The sequence below is a fragment of the Vitis riparia genome, chromosome 11 (genome assembly GCF_004353265.1).
Source record: "Vitis riparia cultivar Riparia Gloire de Montpellier isolate 1030 chromosome 11, EGFV_Vit.rip_1.0, whole genome shotgun sequence".
NCBI lineage: Eukaryota > Viridiplantae > Streptophyta > Magnoliopsida > Vitales > Vitaceae > Vitis > Vitis riparia.
In genome coordinates this window covers 14,295,983-14,317,288 of record NC_048441.1, presented here as the reverse complement: position 1 = coordinate 14,317,288, position 21,306 = coordinate 14,295,983, and the positions used below count along the sequence as shown (strand labels likewise).

The 21,306-nt window shown below is 33.2% G+C and overlaps 1 protein-coding gene across 3 annotated transcripts; it reads left to right on the top strand.

Annotated features, from left to right (window-relative positions):
* Window positions 1–6,395: 6,395 nt before the first annotated feature.
* On the top strand, window positions 6,396–21,177 carry LOC117925166. Of its 3 annotated transcripts, XM_034844073.1 has the most exons (10): window positions 6,396–8,116; window positions 10,046–10,507; window positions 10,618–10,919; window positions 12,555–13,277; window positions 13,359–13,637; window positions 14,839–15,000; window positions 15,662–16,522; window positions 16,626–16,841; window positions 18,681–18,941; window positions 20,613–21,177. In XM_034844073.1, the coding sequence occupies exons 1-10, from the start codon at window positions 6,751–6,753 to the stop codon at window positions 20,907–20,909; spliced, it is 4,929 nt and encodes a 1,642-aa protein (XP_034699964.1). In that variant the 5' UTR covers window positions 6,396–6,750; the 3' UTR covers window positions 20,910–21,177. The 3 variants fall into 3 exon arrangements, with proteins under 3 accessions (XP_034699964.1, XP_034699965.1, XP_034699966.1); XM_034844074.1 differs by lacking the exon at window positions 14,839–15,000; XM_034844075.1 differs by lacking the exons at window positions 14,839–15,000; window positions 15,662–16,522; window positions 16,626–16,841.
* Window positions 21,178–21,306: the final 129 nt, after the last annotated feature.

The following is a 21,306-nucleotide window of genomic DNA, read 5'->3' as shown; positions in this document are numbered from 1 at the left end:
TTTGTATATATTAAATATTTTATTAAATGATATTATTTATAAGTATTTTTTTAAAATATTAATCCAACTTAAAGTAAAAAAATGTGTGTTCTTTGAGCAAAGTTTAATTAAGGGTTAATAATAATTTATTCTCAATCAAACTTATGAAGAACTTTCTTGAGTATATTTTGAAGAACAAAAGAAAATTCTTTGAACTCGTCTTAATCTTTGGCCTTGAAGATAGATGAGTTATATATTTGTATCATGTTTGATATTTTCTCATAGGCTTATGGAAGAATGTTTTAACTTGAGACCTAATTTCAATCCTATGGTGGTAAACATGTGTCCTTGAAACATAGATTAACTAGATTAACCGAGAGTTAACGATAATTTGGTCTTAAGTAAACTCATAAAGAAATTTCTTGAATGAGTTAAAGAACGTAAGAGAATTCTAACATTATTTTCTTTGGCCTTGAAAGTAAATGAATGTTAGTTTTTTTTATCATGCTCGATATTCTTTCACAAACTTATTAAAGAATATTTGAAATTTGGTCTTGATTTTTGAAGCTTTGTTTTTTAGTGTGAGTTACGTTATTTTTTTTTTATAATGTCTTATTTTGAAGGAGACACATTTGGAGGAGAAGTTTGAGAATTTAATTTAGAATCTTGGCTTCTTTAGTTTAAGGGATTTGTTTATTTGGTTTAAGAAATTAATTTTCTTAATTTAAAAAAATTATCAATAATGATTTGTTTTCTTTAGCATAAGTTTGAATTTTCTTTTAATCTTACAATTTAAACTCTGATAAGCTAAAAGCAATATGCAATTTAGGTTCATGCTTTCAAAAGCATCACTACTTTTCAACTTTTAGTTGTATAACATAGTTGAAGCATATTTATAGGTTTCACATTGTAAGTCGTTTGAACATTTATAGAAATAATTTGTTTAAATAAATAAGAGTTCAAATTATGAATATCTTGTGTCCATTCTTATTTGAAAGAAATTTATTTATTTATTTATGTTTTTAGAGCACAACAATGTGTAAAGATTTGAAAATAATTGTAGTCAAATGTTGCTTTTATAGCTTATATAATTGTAAATACATTTATTATGTTGAATAGTATACAATTTTGAGGGATTAAGTGTATACATTAAAAGGTAACTAAATAAATCTAATGTACAACAAAACATGATTATGATTGTTCACTAATAAATTTTAGGGTTGAACTATTATGTATCCTTAATGGGTACATAACTTTATAACTCTCAAATTGTAGGTGTGTTCACATGGTCGCATGACCCATTTGCTTGTATAAATGACCTTCAAAATATGAATAGAATAGACTTGGATGTTATTGACCGGGCTATATCAGTCCATCTTGTGCAAATGGGAGATGTTGGAGTTGGATGGGTTGACCTGATCCGATCCAACAAAACGAGAGATAAGGAGGGAACAATTATGGGAGTTGAAATTACTTAAAAACTGTCCTTATATATAACAATAGAATTTTTTTTTCTCTTTCTCACTTTTACTCTCTCTGACAAAAGCCAAAAGGATACTCTATAAAAAAGTTCTCTCTTGAATTTTCATCAAATTTTTCTTCTCTATGAAAAGAAGGTTAAAGGCATTTGTGTTGTGAAATAAAGTGGTTTTCAAACTTTATAGTTCCCTTCACGACTTAGGGTAGAGAATTCATCCATGAAACAACTAATATGGATTTTGGGCATTTCAAAAGGTAATTTGAGACTTTTTTTTTTTTGTAGTACCTTTGTCCTAAGCCATGAGCAAATTTAAAAACTCTATCTCAGTCTAAAATTGGCTTTTTAATTGCAACGAGATTATCACATATATTTTTTAAGTCTCTTAAATATTCTTCAAGAGGTTGTGACACTTTCTTGAGAGTCTGATCATATTTTTCAGATTCCTTTCTTTTTCCACTATAACGGGAAGCAATTGTTTTCAAGGGACATTCATACTTCATATGTTGTTTCAACACCGAAGATTATACTCAAAACTTCTTCTTTCACAATTCCAAGAAACCATGAAATGAAATGTCAATCATTGTTGATCCATAGTTGATATTGTGGGTTAGGATTTTTGTTTTCTTCATTATCCTTAATTTCTTCAACCAGTTTTTTCCTATTTAATAGATGGTGGAGAACATCAAGGCCACAGACTAAGAGAGTGATTTGACTTCATCATGGTGGGAAATTTGTGGTGTTTAACTTGATAGAGATGAAACAAGAACATTGGTGTTTAACTTGATAGAGATGAAACAAGAACATTAGTGAAATGATAGAATACCGAGTTTAGATTTTATGTTTAGGAAAGAGGAAATAAAAAAGAAGACATATTTTTGGATTGCAAGTTTATGACTCTGATACCATGTAAAGTTTGATAATTTGGAAATAAAAGCTATATTTTCTATTACTTCCTTTGGAACTTTATACAAAAATATAGATGAATTGTATATGGAAAGAAATAAACAATATGATTAACATATATGAGAATATCTAAAATTAGGAGAATCAATGAGTGTCTTCCTATCTTTTATGCACCCATTATTCTGTGTATTTCCTTAAATATTTCCTTTAACAATGATGATATCAAATGTCATAAAATCTTTAATTTTATGCAATATATATATATATATATATAAGGTTTACAACTAATAATGATGCTTATCATCCTTTAAATTAATAATCTCACTAAATATATAAAATAATAATTTTAAAAAAATCCTTAAGAATCCAAAGAAATATAAATTAATATTGATGAAGTCTATAAAAAATAGCAAATAACAACTCATAATAAAATAACGTTTTACAACTTAGTTTTTTTTTTCAACTAAACTCCTCTAGAGTCTTTTTATCTTTATGATTAATAATCATTTCTTCTTTTTGAAAGTGTCTCAAGCTTCAATATATTAGCTTTTGATCACATTCATTGTTTTTTTTTATTCATAAACCATATAAAAGTATAGTGTAGTAGAAACAAAATATTTTCTCTAAATTAATAATAAAAAATTAGTATTATCTTAGAGTTCTCCAAATATTGCTGAGAGATTGGGAGTGTGACTAAAAATTTCGTTTTTAGTTCCTTAAAAAAGATACCGAGGAAAGAAATAGAGAAATGATATCTTTTTTTATGTTTCATTTATTATGGAGAATAAAAATATTAAATTTAATTCAAATTAATTAATATTATATATATTTAAATTATTTATTTAGAAGAGGAAAAAAAGTAAAATATTTTTAAAAAAAATACGGAAATAATTTATTGATATTAAGTCTATTTTTAATATTTTCTTTCATTATTACCTTTTATTTTTCCTCTTATTTTGTTTCCAATAAACAAGTATATTTTAGGGGTTTTTTTAGCACAATTACATGTATTTAAAAAAATTTAAAAAAATTATAATAACAAGTGTACTTTGAAAAACACAACACTTCATATTCACATCAAAATCTCCAAGAAAGAAAATTGTATTTATACTATTTTAAAAAAAGTACAATTTTTTTATATTCACATGAAAATCATCTTTTGGTAAGATCATTTCAATATTAAATTATGAGTTATATTTAGATTAAAATACTCTTTTGAAAGACACACATAATTATTCCCTCTAAAATCATATTTTAAAAAGACGATTTCAATACAAATCTATTAATTGAGTTCATACTAAAATCCTATTTTAAAAAATTGTTTGTAAATGTAAAATTTTTGAAAAATATATTATTCTAAAAGGAGAATATTTTTGCAAATAGTTATAAAATACCTTTTTTTTAATAATATTATTTTAATAAAAAAAAAACCCACATATGTTAACCCTCACTACTCACTATGCTAGCCTTCTTGCCCAACTTCATTCCCACATATTCATACCCACCACCACCCACGTACCCATGCAACACCCAACGTAAGTAATCAGTCTGTCATGCAAGCCCACACGCCTTTCCTACCTATTCAGCACGCGCCTTTATCTTCCTCCCCAGACATCATGCTGATTTTCGGTGGGAAACAAAATTCATTTTCAATATCATTAAGTTATTTTTTAAAATTTTTTTCGTTGATATTTAATTTTTTTTCCTTCAAATAATATGTCTTAAATTGAAATGTATCCTGACATTTGTACATATATTTTTTCTTTCAAGTGTAAAATATTTTAATTATAAATTCTTAATAGTAGCACGAATATTACACGTAAATAATTAAATTTTTTACATAAATTTTTGTTTTCCCAAGATTGATATATATATATATTTTATTTATTTTATATTTTAATAATTATATATATTAAAATTCTCAACTATAATAACGACAACTAAAAATTTGGCCTTTATCTGAAATAATGAACAAATTGTCGTGCATTAATAATTAAATTTTATTATTATTTTCAATTTTTATGATGAGTTGAAAAATGGGTCCTCAGAAAGTCCTGATTTTCTTGGCACTTTCCCAACTTCATGCCTAAAATTTCACACTCACGTAGCCATGCAAACACACCTACATGAATCGTCCATGCAAACCTCACGCGCCCTTTTCCCACCCACGTACTCAACACTCGCCTTCATCCTCTATTTCAAAGGTGACCTTTCTCATTGGCAAGCAAAATTCATTACTAAGTCACCAGGGGGTGAATGACTTGATTTGGGTAACAAAATTAACTTTATAATTTGCATTAATTCATTGCTTGTTCATACAAAATAAATTAAAATAATTATGTTTTGAATAATAAAAATATTTAAAATTAATATATATATATATATATATATATATATATATATATATATATATATAATTTGTTGTATGTTCATGACTATAAGAACAATTAGTCCATGGATTTGTGTTATTAATTTATTTGTATATAGAATACTTCTCAATATATCATACATTATTGATATGTTTTTAAATTTATACATTTTGCATTTCTAAGTCGGTCCAAAAATAAAATTAATTATCATATATATACAGAAATGAAAGCATTGTTTTATGTACTAGATCAATGGTATTCCAATATAAATTAAGACTATGTTTTGGTTTCCGTAGAGTACTAAGGAAAGAAAAAAAATACTAAAAAAAAACGATTTTCTTATATTTGATTTCACCATGAAAAATGCAAAAGAAAATCAAATATAATTAAAATTTATAAAAAAATTTAGATTTTTTTTTTAAAATTATTTAATTTTTCTATGATAGAAGGGACTAAGTGAAATGAGTTTAAAAAATAATATAAAAATAATTGATTGTGTTTAAATTTATTTTTTATTTTTCTTTATTTTTTTCCTTCTATTTTCTTTCCATTATAATTTTCCTCAATTTTTTCGGAACCAAACATAGTCTAAAGGTTTTTGTTATATGTCTTTTAACCATAAGACAAGTTAGTCTACTACTTTGTATTTTACTCTTTACTTCATGGTTTTAAACATATCAAAATATTAAGCTCTATAGATTAAAATCCGTATTTTGGATATTTCCATAACTACAAGAAATATTAGTCAAATTAATGTATTTTACTCATTTATTTCGTTATTATCTCATTCATATGTTAAATATATATGACGCTGCTATAAATGATATAAACTCGTCCTTACTAAAAAATGTTCATATACTATTCATATATTTTTGAATTTATTCATTTTACTTTCATTTCAATGTTGGTATTTAAAAATAAATTAATAAACTATTCTTAAAAGATTAAGTTTTCCCATAAAATGAACGACAAAATAAGAAAAATATACAAACGTTTCATTAATACGAATATAAATAATTATGATTTTCTATAATGGAAACAATTTTATGGTCTAAAGAAAAACCCTCGTCATACTTTTTTATAATTATAGAAAAGAATTGTCATATGTTTTACTTGATATTTATGTCACATGCTTCGATAACACGGATAAGTTTGTTAATATTAAAAATTATTATACTACATATAAAATATAACGGTATGACTTAAAAAAAATCAAATTTAAATGTAATTATTAATAAAGATTACCTTTCTTTGCAAGGGTTATTAGTTTCTACCGGTTGTGTGGAGCATGTCATTATTAAGCATTAATTCAAATTGTTTTGTATTGGAATGTAATGGTATTATAAGGAGAAAATATGGATGCGATTATTAACTATAGTGAACTTAGGTTCGTGAGGGCAATTGGATGGAACGCGCGGGAGTTGAGCGTGGGATATAAGATTTTGTCAGAGAATGAGGAGACGAGGGAGGAAGCCAACTTTCCAATGATAGCCCCAAATGTACAACCGGGAGAAGCGAGAATATGAGGAAGGCAGAGAATTGAAACGGCAAAGTACCGCCTTAGGCGCATGCAAGAGTCCACGGGTCCACCCTACCACCCACCTGTAAAACCCTTGGAGAGGGTTTATGATGTCTCTCTACAGCCGAGAATCAAGAAACACAGCGCAGAGATGGAGAGAGAAACTGCCACCTTTCTCTCACTGTAAAACCCCAAGTATTTAAAAAAGGGTATCAGGACGGATATAGAGAGAGAGTGGGCAGTGCAAACAGCAAACCACAAAATCACATAGACCCTCTCTCTCTCTCCGTGCCCTGAAACCCAACAAAGAACATAAATACGGATTTGCAGAGGGAGACACCATACCGCACCACCTGCTACACAACACTAAACAACACATCCAGGAAAACCCTTGACCTCTTTCTCTCTCGGACACAGCAAGAGCCTTCATCGCTGCCACCAACCCCCTCTTTCTCTTTCTCTTTCTCGTTCTCTTTCTCTTTCTCTTTCACATAGAAAACATGCAATCAAACAAGAAGAAGAAATCAACTGCGAAGCCTGCCCGTACAACGAGGCAGAAGCTTCAAACCCACCCAAAACCTCCTCCTTCCCCTCCTTCTCCTCTTTCTTCTTCTTCTTCCTGTTCTTCTTCTGCTTCTTGTTGCTGTTGCTGTTCGTCCCCTTCTTCATCGACTTCGCCGGAGGAAGAACCGGTGGTGCTTCCGCCGGTAATTTCTTGCGTCTACGAAGGGCCGATCATGGTGGAGCACTTCGAGAATCAATGGGCGATGGCCAAGTGGACTGTCCCGGACTTCTCCAAAATCAGGGGAAGGTCCCACTATAGTCCTTACTTCACTATCGGAGGTTTCGATTTTCGCTTCATGGTTTACCCTAGAGGCGATCTTGTTGCGCTGCCTGGCCACTGCTCGCTCTACCTTCAAGTCATGGATCCTCGAAGCGCGAAATTCGATTGTTTTGTAAGCTATACTCTCAAATTTTTAAATCACATTGACGATTCCATGTCTGTATGTAGAGAGTCATGGCTTCGATTCTCTCCCAAGAAGAAATCACATGGTTGGAGTGACTTTGCGCAATCTTCGATTGTTCTTGACACCAAATTTGGGTTCTTGGTGAACGATACTATGACCATTTTGGCCGATATTCGTGTTTTGAATGATAGCTTGACGGTTTCGCAAGATAACAATGAAACAAAGTCTCAATTGGCAACTATTTCTGGGTCGGGCTCGGATGTTTTGGATGGGAGGATTACTTGGAGGTTGAAGAATTTTGTTGTGTTTAAGGATATATTTAAGACCCAGAAATTAGTCAGCCCTGCTTTTCAAGTTGGGGAGTGTAGTGTTCGGATTTGTATTTACAGGAGCTGGATTAATGGAGTTGAGTATTTATCAATGTCTTTGGAGGGTAGAGAGTTTACGCCGGATCGGAATTGCTGGTGTTTGTTTAGAGTATCGGTGTTGAATCAGAAACCGGGTCTTAACCAATTTTATAAGGAATCTTATGGAAGGTTTGGTCCCGATACTAATGGTGGGGATGGTTGTAGTCTTGGTTGGATAGACTATATGAAAATGTCTCAATTGGTTGAGTCTGAGAATGGGTTCTTTATAGATGGTACTCTGGTGTTTAGTACTTCCTTCCATGTGATTAAGGAGTTTTCTAACTTCTCAAAGAATGGGGGGGTTCTTGCTGGGAGGGGTACCAGTGTTGCACGGAAATCTGATGGTTACACAGGGAAATTCACTTGGAAGATTGAGAATTTTACAAAGCTGAAGGATCTTCTGAAAAGGAAGAGGATCAAGAATCTTTGTATCAAGAGCAGGAAGTTTCAGATTGCAAATAGAGATTGTCACCTGTTACTTTATCCTAGAGGTAAATGATATATTGAATATGCCTTAACTTAATTTGTTGATCAACTCATTTAGTAATTGCTTTCAGAGTGACAGGATTTGGGGATTGATCCATTCAGGAATTTCTTACTCAGGTATTAAGAAAGTTAGGAGAATCAAGATTGAATTTGTGTTTAGGTGGAAAGTAAAGCATGCTAGAAACTAGAAATGAGTTTTTCCATCCATTAATCACCTTCATAACTTAGTTGTCTTGCAACTAATTTGGCTTTGCTGATTGATTCACAAATTATTGATCTGTACATGTTAAGAGTTCTGGTTGCAGATGCTTAATTTATAGCTGAATACAAACATGGTTTTTTATTCTCTTATTACATTGGCATTAAAAAAAAACTAGATTTTTAAGTTAATTAGATAAACCATCCATTTGAGTAATTCAGCAATCTGCCAAGTCTCCGATCTTTTTAGTGGATATTGTTTCCCCGGCTGAAAATCTGCTTTAAGAGAGTAGAGCCTGCAACATAAAAATCATTTCATTTATCAAAGTTTCCTTAATATGTCCATTTATTGATCATTTGAATAGAATTGCCTTGAATAGTATATTGTTTCTTGGAAAAAATATGTGGATATCAAATGTTTATTAATGAAGTGACAGCTAGGAATTGTGTAGAAGGCAATGTCTGCAAATGAAGTGTACTAGCTATTAGTAGGAGATAAGCTGAATGTTGAACCCAGGAGTTCTGAAAATTGGAATTGTGTATTAATGAAGTGACAGCTAGAACACTTCAAATGAAGTTCTGAAAAATATGTGGATATCAAATGTTTATTAATGAAGTGAAAGCTAGGAATTGTGTAGAAGGCAATGTCTGCAAATGAAGGTTTCTAGCTATTAGTAGGAGATAAGCTGAATGTTGTACCCAGGAGTTCTGAAAATTGGAACCAAAATTTAAGGCATTAGGAACCATACCAAGAAAGGCGGTTAGGTCGCAAGTTTTACATTGTATGAGAAGGAATGTGGTCATGCAGACGTAGCTAAAAGAGGTGCTATTAGCATCATTTCAAGAAATGACATTTCAACTTTTATTTTGACAACAAGATTCTTTATATGTAATGGTTCTGTTACAAGGATGGAATTGTGCCTTTAATTGGAATAGAAATCAAAATGAAATGGTTCCATTTCTTGGTATGTCCCAGCTTCAGTGATGTGTTTTTATCCAACCTTGCAATGAAGAACAAAGAAAAAAAGGAAGGTAGATCTCTGATGAACTTGCTATTAGCTTAGATTTATTTGGCAATTGGTTTGAAAGGATTCTATTGAGGAGTCCAGGCGTGTTTGGATAATTCTTCCAATTAAACTGCCCCTTAGTTTTATCTATGTATAATCCTGTGCAAATCCCTGGGAATAGAGGTCATCATAATAAATGAGAATAAAACATTGAGTCATTTCATACAACCATAAACTGATGCATGCCATCAGTGGTGGTGATAGTTCCAATTTTCTCTAATGATCCCATTTGTATTGATGGTTTTGCACCTTCATATGTTATGTAAAAGTAAAGCCATTTAATTCCACAGGAATTGATGAGTTTTGAAGGTGCCCTTTTTCCCCCCTTAGAGAAGAATTTTCTTGTGGCAGGGGGTTTTATTGTGGTTTTCTCTGATATATTCACACATTCTATGTAAACAAAAATGAACAAGTCTCCTGGAGTTGCTTTTCTCTCGATTTATGTCTTTGATTTCATTGCATACTTGAGTGTGTTTGAAGTTGTTTAACAGTCTAGTCAACTGAGAGCTTTCCTAAATTCTTTGAACTGTTGGAGCTTTCAGAGAATGTTGTTTACTGGTTTTTTTACTGCATGAAAGATTAGTAACTGTTTGAGTAGTGCTTTCAGTTGAGTGGACTACTGAAAAGCTAGAGAACTGACAAGACTTCTGCTTTTCTTGATGGCACCAGGCCAGTCTCAGCCACCATGTTATCTTTCAATGTTCCTTGAAGTTACTGATTCATTAAACACTTCCTATGATTGGAGCTGTTTTGTTCATTATCGTGTGTCGGTCATAAACCAGAAGGGGGAGGAAAGGTCTATTACGAAGGAATCACAGAGTCGCTACTCCAAATCTGCAAAGGAGTTTGGGTGGCCTGAGTTTGTGACTCTTGCTAGTCTCTTTGATCAGGACTCAGGGCTTCTTGTTCAGGACACCATTGCCTTCTCTGTTGATCTGCTTATTTTGAAGGAAACATCACTATTAGAGGATTGCACAGAATCCAGCAATGCTTGTTTTGAAATTGATCAGGATAAGAAATTAGGGTCATTTACCTGGAAGGTTGAAAACTTCTTATCCTTCAAGGAAATAATGCAAAACCGAAAAATATTTAGCAAATTTTTTGAGGTTGGTGGATGTGAGCTTCGGATTGGTGAGTCAGTATTTTTAATATTGTTTATTTGATTATTCTCTCCTTCCTCATTGAGTTGATGGCTCTCTCATCTTGACGTTCTTCTTGCTTGTTTCATCATTGCTATGCAGGGGTCTACGAGTCATTTGACACAGTTTCTACATACTTGGAGTGCGACCCATCTGCTGTAAGTGATCCTGATAAGAATTTTTGGGTCAGTTACAGGATGGGTGTGGTGAATCAAAAGGACCATAACAAGAGTTTGTGGAAGGAGTCTTCTCTCTGTACAAAGACTTGGAGCAGTTCTACTCTCCAATTTATGAAAGTAGCAGATTTGCTGGAAGTAGGTGCAGGATATCTTGTTCGTGAGACAGTTATTTTTGTCTGTGAGATCCTTGATTACTGCCCATGGTTTGAGTTCTCAGATCTAGAGGTCTGTATGCATCGTATTCATTTGCCTATAGTAAAATTTCCTTCCATTATTTCTGGTAGTTGGAATCTAGTAGTAGTTGGATTTCTTTTTGTTGGATTCTTTCTCCATTTGTAAGTTACTCTGTTTATATAACTGATACAAGGAATATTGAGTTCTCAAGTTGTAATCAAGCATGTCAACTTGGTTACTGTTTTGCATATACATGAGTTAGCAGAGAATAAACACTTCAAATAAGAGCAACGCACCACCAATTTAAAATATTAAAAGGAGAAAAACAACATTAGTAAATAATACATTTACCCAATCACCATATAAACTGTTCTTCCTAAAACTCTTGAAGATTCATATAAACAACATTTAATTCTTCCATCCAAAATGTGGACATTTGATCATATTTTGCAAGCATTTAAGATTGAACTGTCATTTCTTGCAAGATGCAATTTGTAATATTTGTTTATTACCTTGGATAAGTTTATAGGTATCTTCAAATTCACACTTGTCCTTTATATATATATATATATATATCCGGCACCAAGGAATTTCCAAAATTATTTTTGAATATTTATGTTAATGTACTTTTCTTTTTCCTGTTGGATATCATTTTGAGTGAATTCAATAGATTCTATCAAGGTGATGTGGCTCTTGTTCACATCCCAAAATCCAAAATACATTAGATTCAAAATCACATGGTTTTTAAATTCACTATCCTCTCATACGGTAAGGATTGGCAATTCAGTTTATAGGAGATTACTCTATATGTTAAGAACTCGAGACTTCCACAAAAATCTTCTCCATGCTGGGACTATTCATGTTGCCATATTATCTTTTATGTAAGAGAATTCCTGAATTTGGAAGCCAAATTACTTTTTTGTCTCCAAAAAATTACCTATAATACTGCAAAATAATAATAATAATAAAAAATTACAAATTATTATTACTATTACTGCTACTCCTACTGCTACTACTACTATTACTATTTGTTATTAATATTATTATTAATACTACTACTGTTACTATCATTGTTTTAATAGCCTTGCTTTTTGGGTCCATATGACTCTTAGCTAACCGAGTTTTGATGAATAACCTAGTTATGTGCACAGGCATGCAACACTATATTTTTAATGTATCATGTGCTTTGAAGATGTTATTATGGAAACCTGATAGCATGATACAAATATCTGTTTAGATATCACAATCATATAATTGTACCAGGAATCATATTTTGAAATCTCAAGTACAGGCCTAATTCAACGAACCATGCTAATTTGAAGTTTAGAGAGTTTGCATCTCAACACCTTTGATGAACTAATATTTTATATCTTGTAATAGAAAGGGTTTTAGAAACATTTTCACTTCTATATATTGGTTGTTTGAAGGCCTACAGAAACTCTCCAGTATCAAAAACCATGGAATTTGTATTCACATGTATAGAATATTTTCAGATCTTGTACTCACTTAACTTAGCAGCACTTCAAGGCAGTTTTACCGAGCAAGACACTGAAAGTAGTCTAATTTCTCCCCATTCCAATATTTTGGGTTTTAGTTGTTATTGTATAGTTGGTAAGGTTGCTATTAATTGTATCTTTACTGTTACAAATGTCCACTTTCTTAACATTAGATATTTCCCTTCTCCAGGTTTTGGCTCCTCACTGCAATCAGGACACTACATCTGAATCTGACAAACTTGTTAATTCAGATGAGTGTGAAGTACTTAGCGGGGACAAAACAGACAAGTTGAAAGACCTTCTTTCAAGTGCAGGCTTTCACCTGATAAATGGGAACAATCCTTCACAGCCACTAGTCATTCCAAAAGAAACAGCTCCTTTAATTGCTGCTAAGTTAGCTGGTTTTCTGATTAATCTTTGTTGTGATCTCAATGATTCTGTTAAAGCAAAGCATTGGCTTCCTCCAGTCAAGTTCTCAGCTAGTAATGAAGAAAAGCAAGAAGTTACAGTGGGTGATAAATCGTCCCCTAGTGCATTTTTTATGAGGAAAGTTAAGGTCCTCCAACATGCAACAATTGATTTACTTCTAGATATTATGGTTAAATTTTGCCAAACTTCAGACAGTAGATCCAGTGAAGATTTTTATAATATAGGTTTGGGTCCTTCTCTGAATAGCCATAAAGCTGTCAGTAAATCAGAATCTTATGTGGAAAATGGGGGATCAGATTGTATGCATTTCCTTATATATGGGAGGGGCCCTAAAGTGGATGAAAAAACCTGCACTTTTTCAATACGATTCATGGGTGTGAATGAAACTGATATGCCCAAGAAGGAAATTCCTGGAGATTATATTTTTTCTCCAGAAATATCTGCTGGAACTACTTTAGACTTGGATTCAATTCAGGCATGTCAGGTATTGTGTTATAAGTTCTGAAAATAATTGGATTTGGGTTTTAACTTCATCTTCTAACTTGATGAGCAATTTGTATTCTAGATTGAGTGGCCAGGGCAGTTGGAAGAGCTCCTAGAATTGATTGTTAATTCACTGAAGGCGAAAGATGTCACTTTTTCACAAGTTTTTTCAGAGTTGAGGCAGAGGACTCAATTTACACAAAAGGTTTTATTCATACTCACTAAAGCTCCCAAAAGTCTGCAACCAGACCTCGTTACTTTGATACCCAAGTTAATTGATCTGTCCGAGCATCCGCTTGTTGCTTGTGCACTTTTAGATCAACTTCAAAAGTCAGATGCAGAACCTGCACTCCAACTACCTGTAAGATACATTTCTTCTTTTTTTCTTCCTAATGATTTAAAGATGCAATTTATCAAAATAGGTTAGAGATGTCAGAGATTGACAATGGAAACAAAATTATCTCCAAAGCCACTACCAGATAATATGTAATGTTCACAGAACACCAATATCAATCACCATAAATATTGTGACATTTCTAAATGTTGTTGGTTGGACCATTAGCAAACATCAAAAGTGCAAGTTAGAAAGGACCCCTTTGTTTCATTGTTTATTTTGTAGCACTTTGAACCACATTTTTGAGCTGATGCTCCTATTAGAATTTCAAGGAACTCAGTTAAACTGCCCAAACTTGGGGTCATTGTTATGAATTTTGATAGCAAATTTTTTTTTTCTAGGTATTCAAGGATTGCAATATTTTTTCCTTTGGCTTTCTATTTAAGTTATTTGAATATTCACATTTTTCTTTTGGATTGTAAGAATCCATTTAAAAATCTGTGTCTATCTACGTTCTGTCTATCTATCTATCTACATTCGCTCAATCCATTTTTTTCCTGCAGTTTCTTTTGAACTTTTTAATAATTCTGCTTTCATTCGATCACTTTCAATCATTGTTTAGAGTATTTAGTGTGGTTTTTATCAACTCTTTTCATTTGATTTTTTTAACCGTGTTCTAGACTTAAATGAACAAATTCTAATTTCATTCTTACTAGTTGACTTTCCTTTTAAGGTGGTATCATGATAAATTACATGATGTTCAATTTGCCTAGAGAATGTCTGCTGATTTGTAACACAGACATATAAATAGTTGATATTTTTGTAGAATCTTAAGATTCTCAATCCAATTGTGTGGGTCTGATCATGAATAATCCCCTCATTTGAGTGTTCTATTCTTTATTCTAAAATTATGTTGCTCCAATGTAAAGCATGGAAACAAAGCCCTGCAAGATGATACCTTTTTTATGCTTTTAGCGTTTATGTTTTTAGTTATGCAAATATGAACATTTTTAAAGGATTAATTTAGATTCTAAGTTGTCTATTCTGCATGCATGTTTTTGCAATTTTAATGAATAATGAAAACATAAGCTACAAGGCTGAGAAAAAAAATCCTAGCTTGAAAAAGTTGCTATAAATTGAATAGAAAATGGAGCAAAAGCAAAAAAAAAGTGCATGCATGTAAATTTTGTTAGTGTTGTCATTTTGACTAAGTTTGAATGTTCCTCAGGTTTTGGCTGCTATCAGTAAGATGCAATTTGGCAGTGAAGTTGCAGAATGCGTATTAGTTCATGCTTCTTCACTGTTAGGAGGGTTGAAAGATGAACCTCTTGCAGCTGCCATTGATTTTCTATTTAAAGCTGCATCTCGGTGCCAAAAAATTCTGCTAGCAGTATGCATCATGAATATTTAATTTTAAGGGAAAATCAAATTGAAGTTCCCTAAGTTTTGGTGAATTAATTGGGACTTGTCCTCACAAATTGAAACAGGACAGTGACCTTCTCTGAGGTTTTCTTGAAATTAACCCCCTTTTTAATTCAATGTTTGGGTAGATGAATATAAACTGCTGACATCAAGCCAAATTTCTCTCAAAATACTGATTTTGACTTTTGAAGAAAATTAATAGAAGAAAACCAATTTAACCCTCTAAAGAGGCAGTAATGGGTCTCCTTTGAATAGTGGATTGATGTGTCAACAAATGTTAGGGTGTTAAATTAGGTTTTCTTTCTCTCTCTCTCTCTCTCTCTCTATCTGCCTCCTTATATTTTCTAGTTTTATTCTGTTTTTCCTTATTGCTTAAATAGTGATAAGAAGTATTTTGAGAAAATTTTGGCACACATGTTTGACAGGAGGGTTTCCCTCTTGATAGAAGTAATCCCAAGGGAAGGCAGTGTATTTTTTTCCAAATGTGAGAGAAGGTCCATGCAATTCAGTGAACTGAACTTCAGGGAAGATCAATACTGTTTTTTCAAGTTTTAAATTTGATCATCTTGTAGGCTGTCGTTTGGAATGTGTGTCTCTCTCTTATGTGTATCACTATTCTGTCCATATAGGTTAGAGTTGTTCGTGCCAGACTACAAAGTTTGGGGGCTGAGGTATCAGCCTGTGTGCTGGAAGTTCTAAGCAAAGCTGTGAATAGTTGTAGTGAGATTGCTGAAACAATGTTAAGAGATATTGATTCTGTTCCTGAACCTGATGGCAAATGCTTGGTGGAGGAGCAACTTCTTCAATTTTCTGATATCTATCTCTTGGTTGAGATGCTGTCAATGCCTTGCCTCTCTGTTGAAGTTTCCCAGGCTTTTGAGAGAGCTGTTGTGCGAGGGATTATTATGGATCAATCAATGGCCATGGTCTTGGAAAGGCGCCATGCTCAAAGCCTGAATTTTGATTCAGTATCTTCAGCTCAAAAAAATCTGCACAAGGACATGGCACTGGAGGAAAAAACTGGATCTTTGCCTGCCCAAGAAGTGGATTTTACCTTAGTTCTTCGTCTTGCTAGAACATTAGCCCTCTCCAGAGACTCTCGAGTATATGGTTTTGTGAGGACACTTTATGCTATATTATTTAAAATGTTTGCTAAAGAGGATGATCATAGGAAGATACTGAAAGGACTAGTTGACTGTGCCATAACTCCTGCAGAACATTGTTGTGAAGTAAATATAGATTTAGACATTTTGGCACTCTTGGTTCATGAGGAACAAGGAATTTCTAAACAAGTTCTTAACATGATGAGGGAGGTTGTTGAGCTTTCCAATGTAGATTGTGCAACACTTCGGCGTCAATTATGTGCTAAGGAAAAGGAAAATATCCATACCCAGGAAATAAGACAAGCTGAACTTTCCAATATGCTTAGAGAGAAAGCTATTTTGTTAGATAGACTAAGTGAGTCAGAGGCTACTATTGATCATCTTAAGGTACCTGATCTTTTGTTTGTGCTATTTGGATAACAAAACACATCATGTGTTGCTTACTCTTCTTGAAGGGAAATTAGTTTGATGTTTTCCATGAAAATGACAGTCTGAAGTGAGGCTTGGAAAGGAACATTTTGCTCAGGAAAAGATGGAACTTACTGGGCAAATGCGAGAAGTAAAGAATCGGATTGAACAGCTTCGGTCCGAACGGGATAGCAAAATTGCAAAACTGTCCATGGAGAAAAAACTCTATCAGGATCGTCTTCATGATGCAGAGGCTCAACAGTCGCTGTTGAAGTTTCAGAAACATGATGAACTGAAGGTATAACATGTCTTCAAGTTTATTGCTTCCTGAGAATAAATTGTCTTCCATGTCTATTGCTTCCTGAGCTAAAATGTCTTCAAGTTTACTGCTGTTTGAGATAAAATATAAAAATCATGATTTCAGCTAAAAATATGTAGAAGCTCTTGTTCTTCCATAGTTCTGAATCTTGTTCTTCCATAGACTTTGAAGATGAGAGATTGTGGTAATCTTCTTCATCATGCTTGATATGCCTGGCAATCCAGATGCATTGACACACACAATTTCTAGCAGCAAGATATATACATCATAGATATGATGCTGCATTAGTTCCAAGAGTGCTAAGGAATATGGAATTTGAAGTTTTGAGGATATGGATTGCCCATAATGTGTCTCATACTCATGGTTTCTGAGCCCTATTTTAAATCTTCAATTCCAGAATTTATGTTGCATCTACTTGTTATTTATGATTTGAGTTGATTCAACAAAATTCAGACAGAATGGGATTTTGAAGGCTTCAAATGTCTGGCACAGTCCGGTTTCAACACACCTAATTTCTTTCATTATGCTGAAATTTTTTTGGATGTTGTTTCTAGAGAATTATCAAGTTAAATAGTTTGAAATCTTTTGATCATGTTCTATGATTTTTTTTTAAATGATAGTGATGCTTTTTGGGGCATTCTTATGCAAGGCCCACTGGTGTGACTAGTCTTATATCAGCATCAATCCCAAGGGGATGAAAATTCTCTATCTTAATGTTTCTTCGGAGACGTGTTGTGGGATAATTTAATGCTAAGTAAGCAAGGGAGCTTCAATAAGAGGTTTACTATAGGATATTTATATTGAAATTCTCCATCTATGTTTGACAAACAGAGTTAGGCATGAGTATGGGATATTTTAATGCACTTGAGGGGGCTTTACTAAGAGGTCTAGTATGTGTTATTTGCTAATAATGACAGTTGAACCTATAAGGTGGTAGTTTATGCTTTAAGGAAGAGTTTATAGCAACTCTTGAGGCAGTGAAGGAGGATGTTTGGTTGATTGGGTGATCATGGAATTGGGTTTGAAACAGGGGAAGACTCTGTTATATTTGTTCCATTAAATTGCTATTGACCATGCCAAGAATCAGATGTTCAGTGCCCTCTTAAGGACATTCATGTAAAGAATTAGTCTCATCAAAAAAGAAAATGATATAAAGTATTAGGGTTTTTCTGTGGTACCAAAAAGCTACTTTTCAGTACCATATGAACAGTGCCACCCAATTAAAAGTGGCTACAAGGTCATAGTAGGTCCTATTTCTCCATACCTTGCAAGGCTCTTATTTCTTCAAACCTAGGATATATTCCTTCATAACTTGGTCCCATTTGTTCATAAGTCACATTTCTTTGTACCTTTATTCAACAGTCCAAATTTAACGATGCACGTCAAATGTTTAGATTCAAAATTTGGTATGGTACCGATTCGATGCCCTAGAATTTTCCTAAGTATTATTGCATATAGGAGTTCGTGAGCAGACAGTTGATCACGTGCATGGTAAGAACTCTCTCAAGGATATGATGGCAAATTCAGTTATTGTTGACTGCATCATACCTGAAGGAATGATGCTTGAAGTGCTGTCGTGCCTTCAACTTTTCATTTATTGCATATGTTAAGCATTTCTTTTGCATGATCTTATTTTGACATTCCTTGTTAAGTTTGTGTTATGGGACCTGCCTTTCAACTGATTTGTTTGTTTTATTATTTATTTGTTTGTTTATATGTGTTTAACCATGAAAGGCTTTCCATTCATCTCTAGCATATATGGAATATGGAAGATAATGTACGATGCAATCATTTAATTTTAGTCTGTGAATGGTGCAGAGAGCAATCAGAGAGAAGAATGTTCTTGCTGAAAGATTGAAGGTTGCAGAAGCTATGATAAATAAATTCGATGAAGAACTGAAACGCTATGCTTCAGAGGCGGTGAATCGAGAAGAAGTACAAAAATTACTTCAGAATGAAGTCCAGTGGTTCAAACAAAAGGTTGAACAAACTGAACTAGAAAAAATGCAGAAGGAAGAACACATTGCTAGTTATGAAGCATACATTACGTCTATGGAAGCAAAATTGAATGAATGCCAGGTTTTTATCTCCCCTATTTCTTTTGGAAATATTTTCTTTGGGTTTTATTGATTATTTGAAGCTGCGGTTTTTGGTGCATCTATAGTGAATTGTATTTTTCCTTTTCTTCTTTAAATTCATTTTCTGCTGGTGAAGGCATATAAAATATCAAATAATGATTTCCTTCTTTGGGCCTGAATAAAAATGTTTAATTCCTTGGAATCAATAGAAGTTTGGTTCTTCTGTGGGTTCTCTTGTTTTAGAAGTTAGCATTCATGGTTCTAAGAAAATGATAACTGCTTTCTTCCCATGGTAATTCAAATTTAAACAAAAATCTTTTACTATTTTTTATAAAAGAATGTTACTCTTCATTAAATACTTGTATTCTAGATATATCTTTCACAGTTCTTCATTAGGATTTTGGCCAAATTGCAAAATAAATCTCTATATATAATTCAGATCAAATAATGTGATACAAACCCAACAAACTCATGCAAAATCATTTTTACCATTCATCTGAAAGCAAATGCACCTCATTCATATCATATTTGAAATTATTCAATTTGTGTGGACTTTTATCAAAGATTTTTCCATCATAATTTAGATTGTATGTATTCTTTGAATGCTTTTTACATGCTCTGGATTTTTACATTAAGATTGTGACTGAAGTTTTTGGTTGAAGGGGTTTATTTGGAGATCCTTGAATGATTTGTCAACTTATCCAAAAATTGAGTTTTGGTTTAAGAGGTAGAAGATATAGGACACCTTGAAAAGGCAACATCATTTATTTTAGATTACTTTCTGTTTATGCACTGAAGAATGAATAACTGGATAGCCATAGTAAACTATTTCTTCTTTCTTCTTTCTTCTTTCTTTCTTGTCTTGATGAGGTGAGACTGGATCCATGATCATTTGCCTTACTGGGACCTTAGTCAAACTTAAGCTAGAAAACAAGATGGCTTATGATTGCAGTATGATTTCCATGGTAATGAAAGTTATAAAATTGGAAGTGTTCCTTGTGATGGAGATCAGCACTGGTCTAAAGTTGAATTCTAGCAAGTTTGAATGTCAGGAAGTGAAATACCGTATCATCCAAATGCTTACCACTTCTTAGGTCCTTCTGTTGTGTCTGGATTTAAAAATAAAGATAAAAAAGAGGAAGAATTTGAGTATCATCCATTATCAGATTTAGAGGACTGAAGGCACCAAAGAAAACTACAAGTAAGCAAGACATCGATTAAAATTAGGATTACAACCTATGATACACTAGAGCCTTCAGGAAAAAGTGATGACCTTAGAGAGCTCAATGGTGGGGTTCCATGAAATGCCTTCATGGGCAATGAATGAGCTCTTTTATCACATAGCATATAACAGTGACAATAACAACATTAACAGTAGCCCGTAGCAACGACGATTTTAAGTATTCTTATCTTCCTATCTTCCTATGCATGTGGTTCATCTTTTCTAGAGCATGCTGTTGGTTGAGAACCCTATGATTTGATCTTCCTCTCTCTTGGATATAATTGCTGGTATTTCCTGGGCCATACTTATTGATGAATTTGCATATGATAGGACCATCCTGACATTCATCTCTCTCTCTCTCTCTCTCTCTCTCTCTCTCTTTATGACATGTGATATTTGCCCCGTGGCTTTTGATTGTCTACCACCAATAATCTTTCCACTGTTCTGCAGACATATATCAGTTCTCTTGAGGTTGCACTTCGTGATGAGATGTTACAACATGCTCCTCTGTATGGTGTGGGCTTGGAAGATATGTCTGTAGAGGAACTGGACACATTGTCAAGCATCCATGAAGAAGGGCTTAGAGCAATCCATTCCCTCCAACAGCAGAAAGGTAATACTCGTGGAAACCCTCTCATGAGCCTCAGTACCACGGCTGCCCTGCCACCTCCACTTGTTTCAGATGGTGTTCACCACAGGAATGGGCATGTCAATGGCACGGATAGACCCCCGCTTAATTACTCATGAAACATAGAAGTGAGGTGATATTTTAGTGTACATGTAATGCTCATCATCCATCTGGCTGGGCCCTTTTTAAAACCAGCCAAGAATGGTAGTTGCTGGATAGTAAAGGGTTCCTTTTAGTGCCTTCTCCTTCCTTGTGTCCTTTTTTATGGGCGGTTGAGTTTTCTTGTATAGTCATCTGTTGGAGAATGAACTGGTGGAACGTCGAAGATGGTCTTAGAAAAATAAGAGAAAAATAAAAGGAAGAGTGAGAGTGACTTTTACAGTCGCATTTGCTCATCTATTTTCCTTTCTAGTCCCTTTTGTGCCTGTATGTTTGGAGCACAGAATTGGATTTGATTTGGAAGTATTTCAATTCCATGGAAAGATTGTGTTCACCACTGAATTTGTTGGGATATAG

Bases quoted from the DNA above. Each gene is read 5' to 3' on its own strand.
- LOC117925166 (XM_034844073.1), top strand. From the start codon at position 6,751: ATGCAATCAAACAAGAAGAAGAAATCAACTGCGAAGCCTGCCCGTACA. The intron at 10,508-10,617 runs GTGAGTCAGTAT...ATTGCTATGCAG, and splicing joins TGGATGTGAGCTTCGGATTG to GGGTCTACGAGTCATTTGAC. The intron at 15,001-15,661 runs GTATGCATCATG...CTGTCCATATAG, and splicing joins GCCAAAAAATTCTGCTAGCA to GTTAGAGTTGTTCGTGCCAG.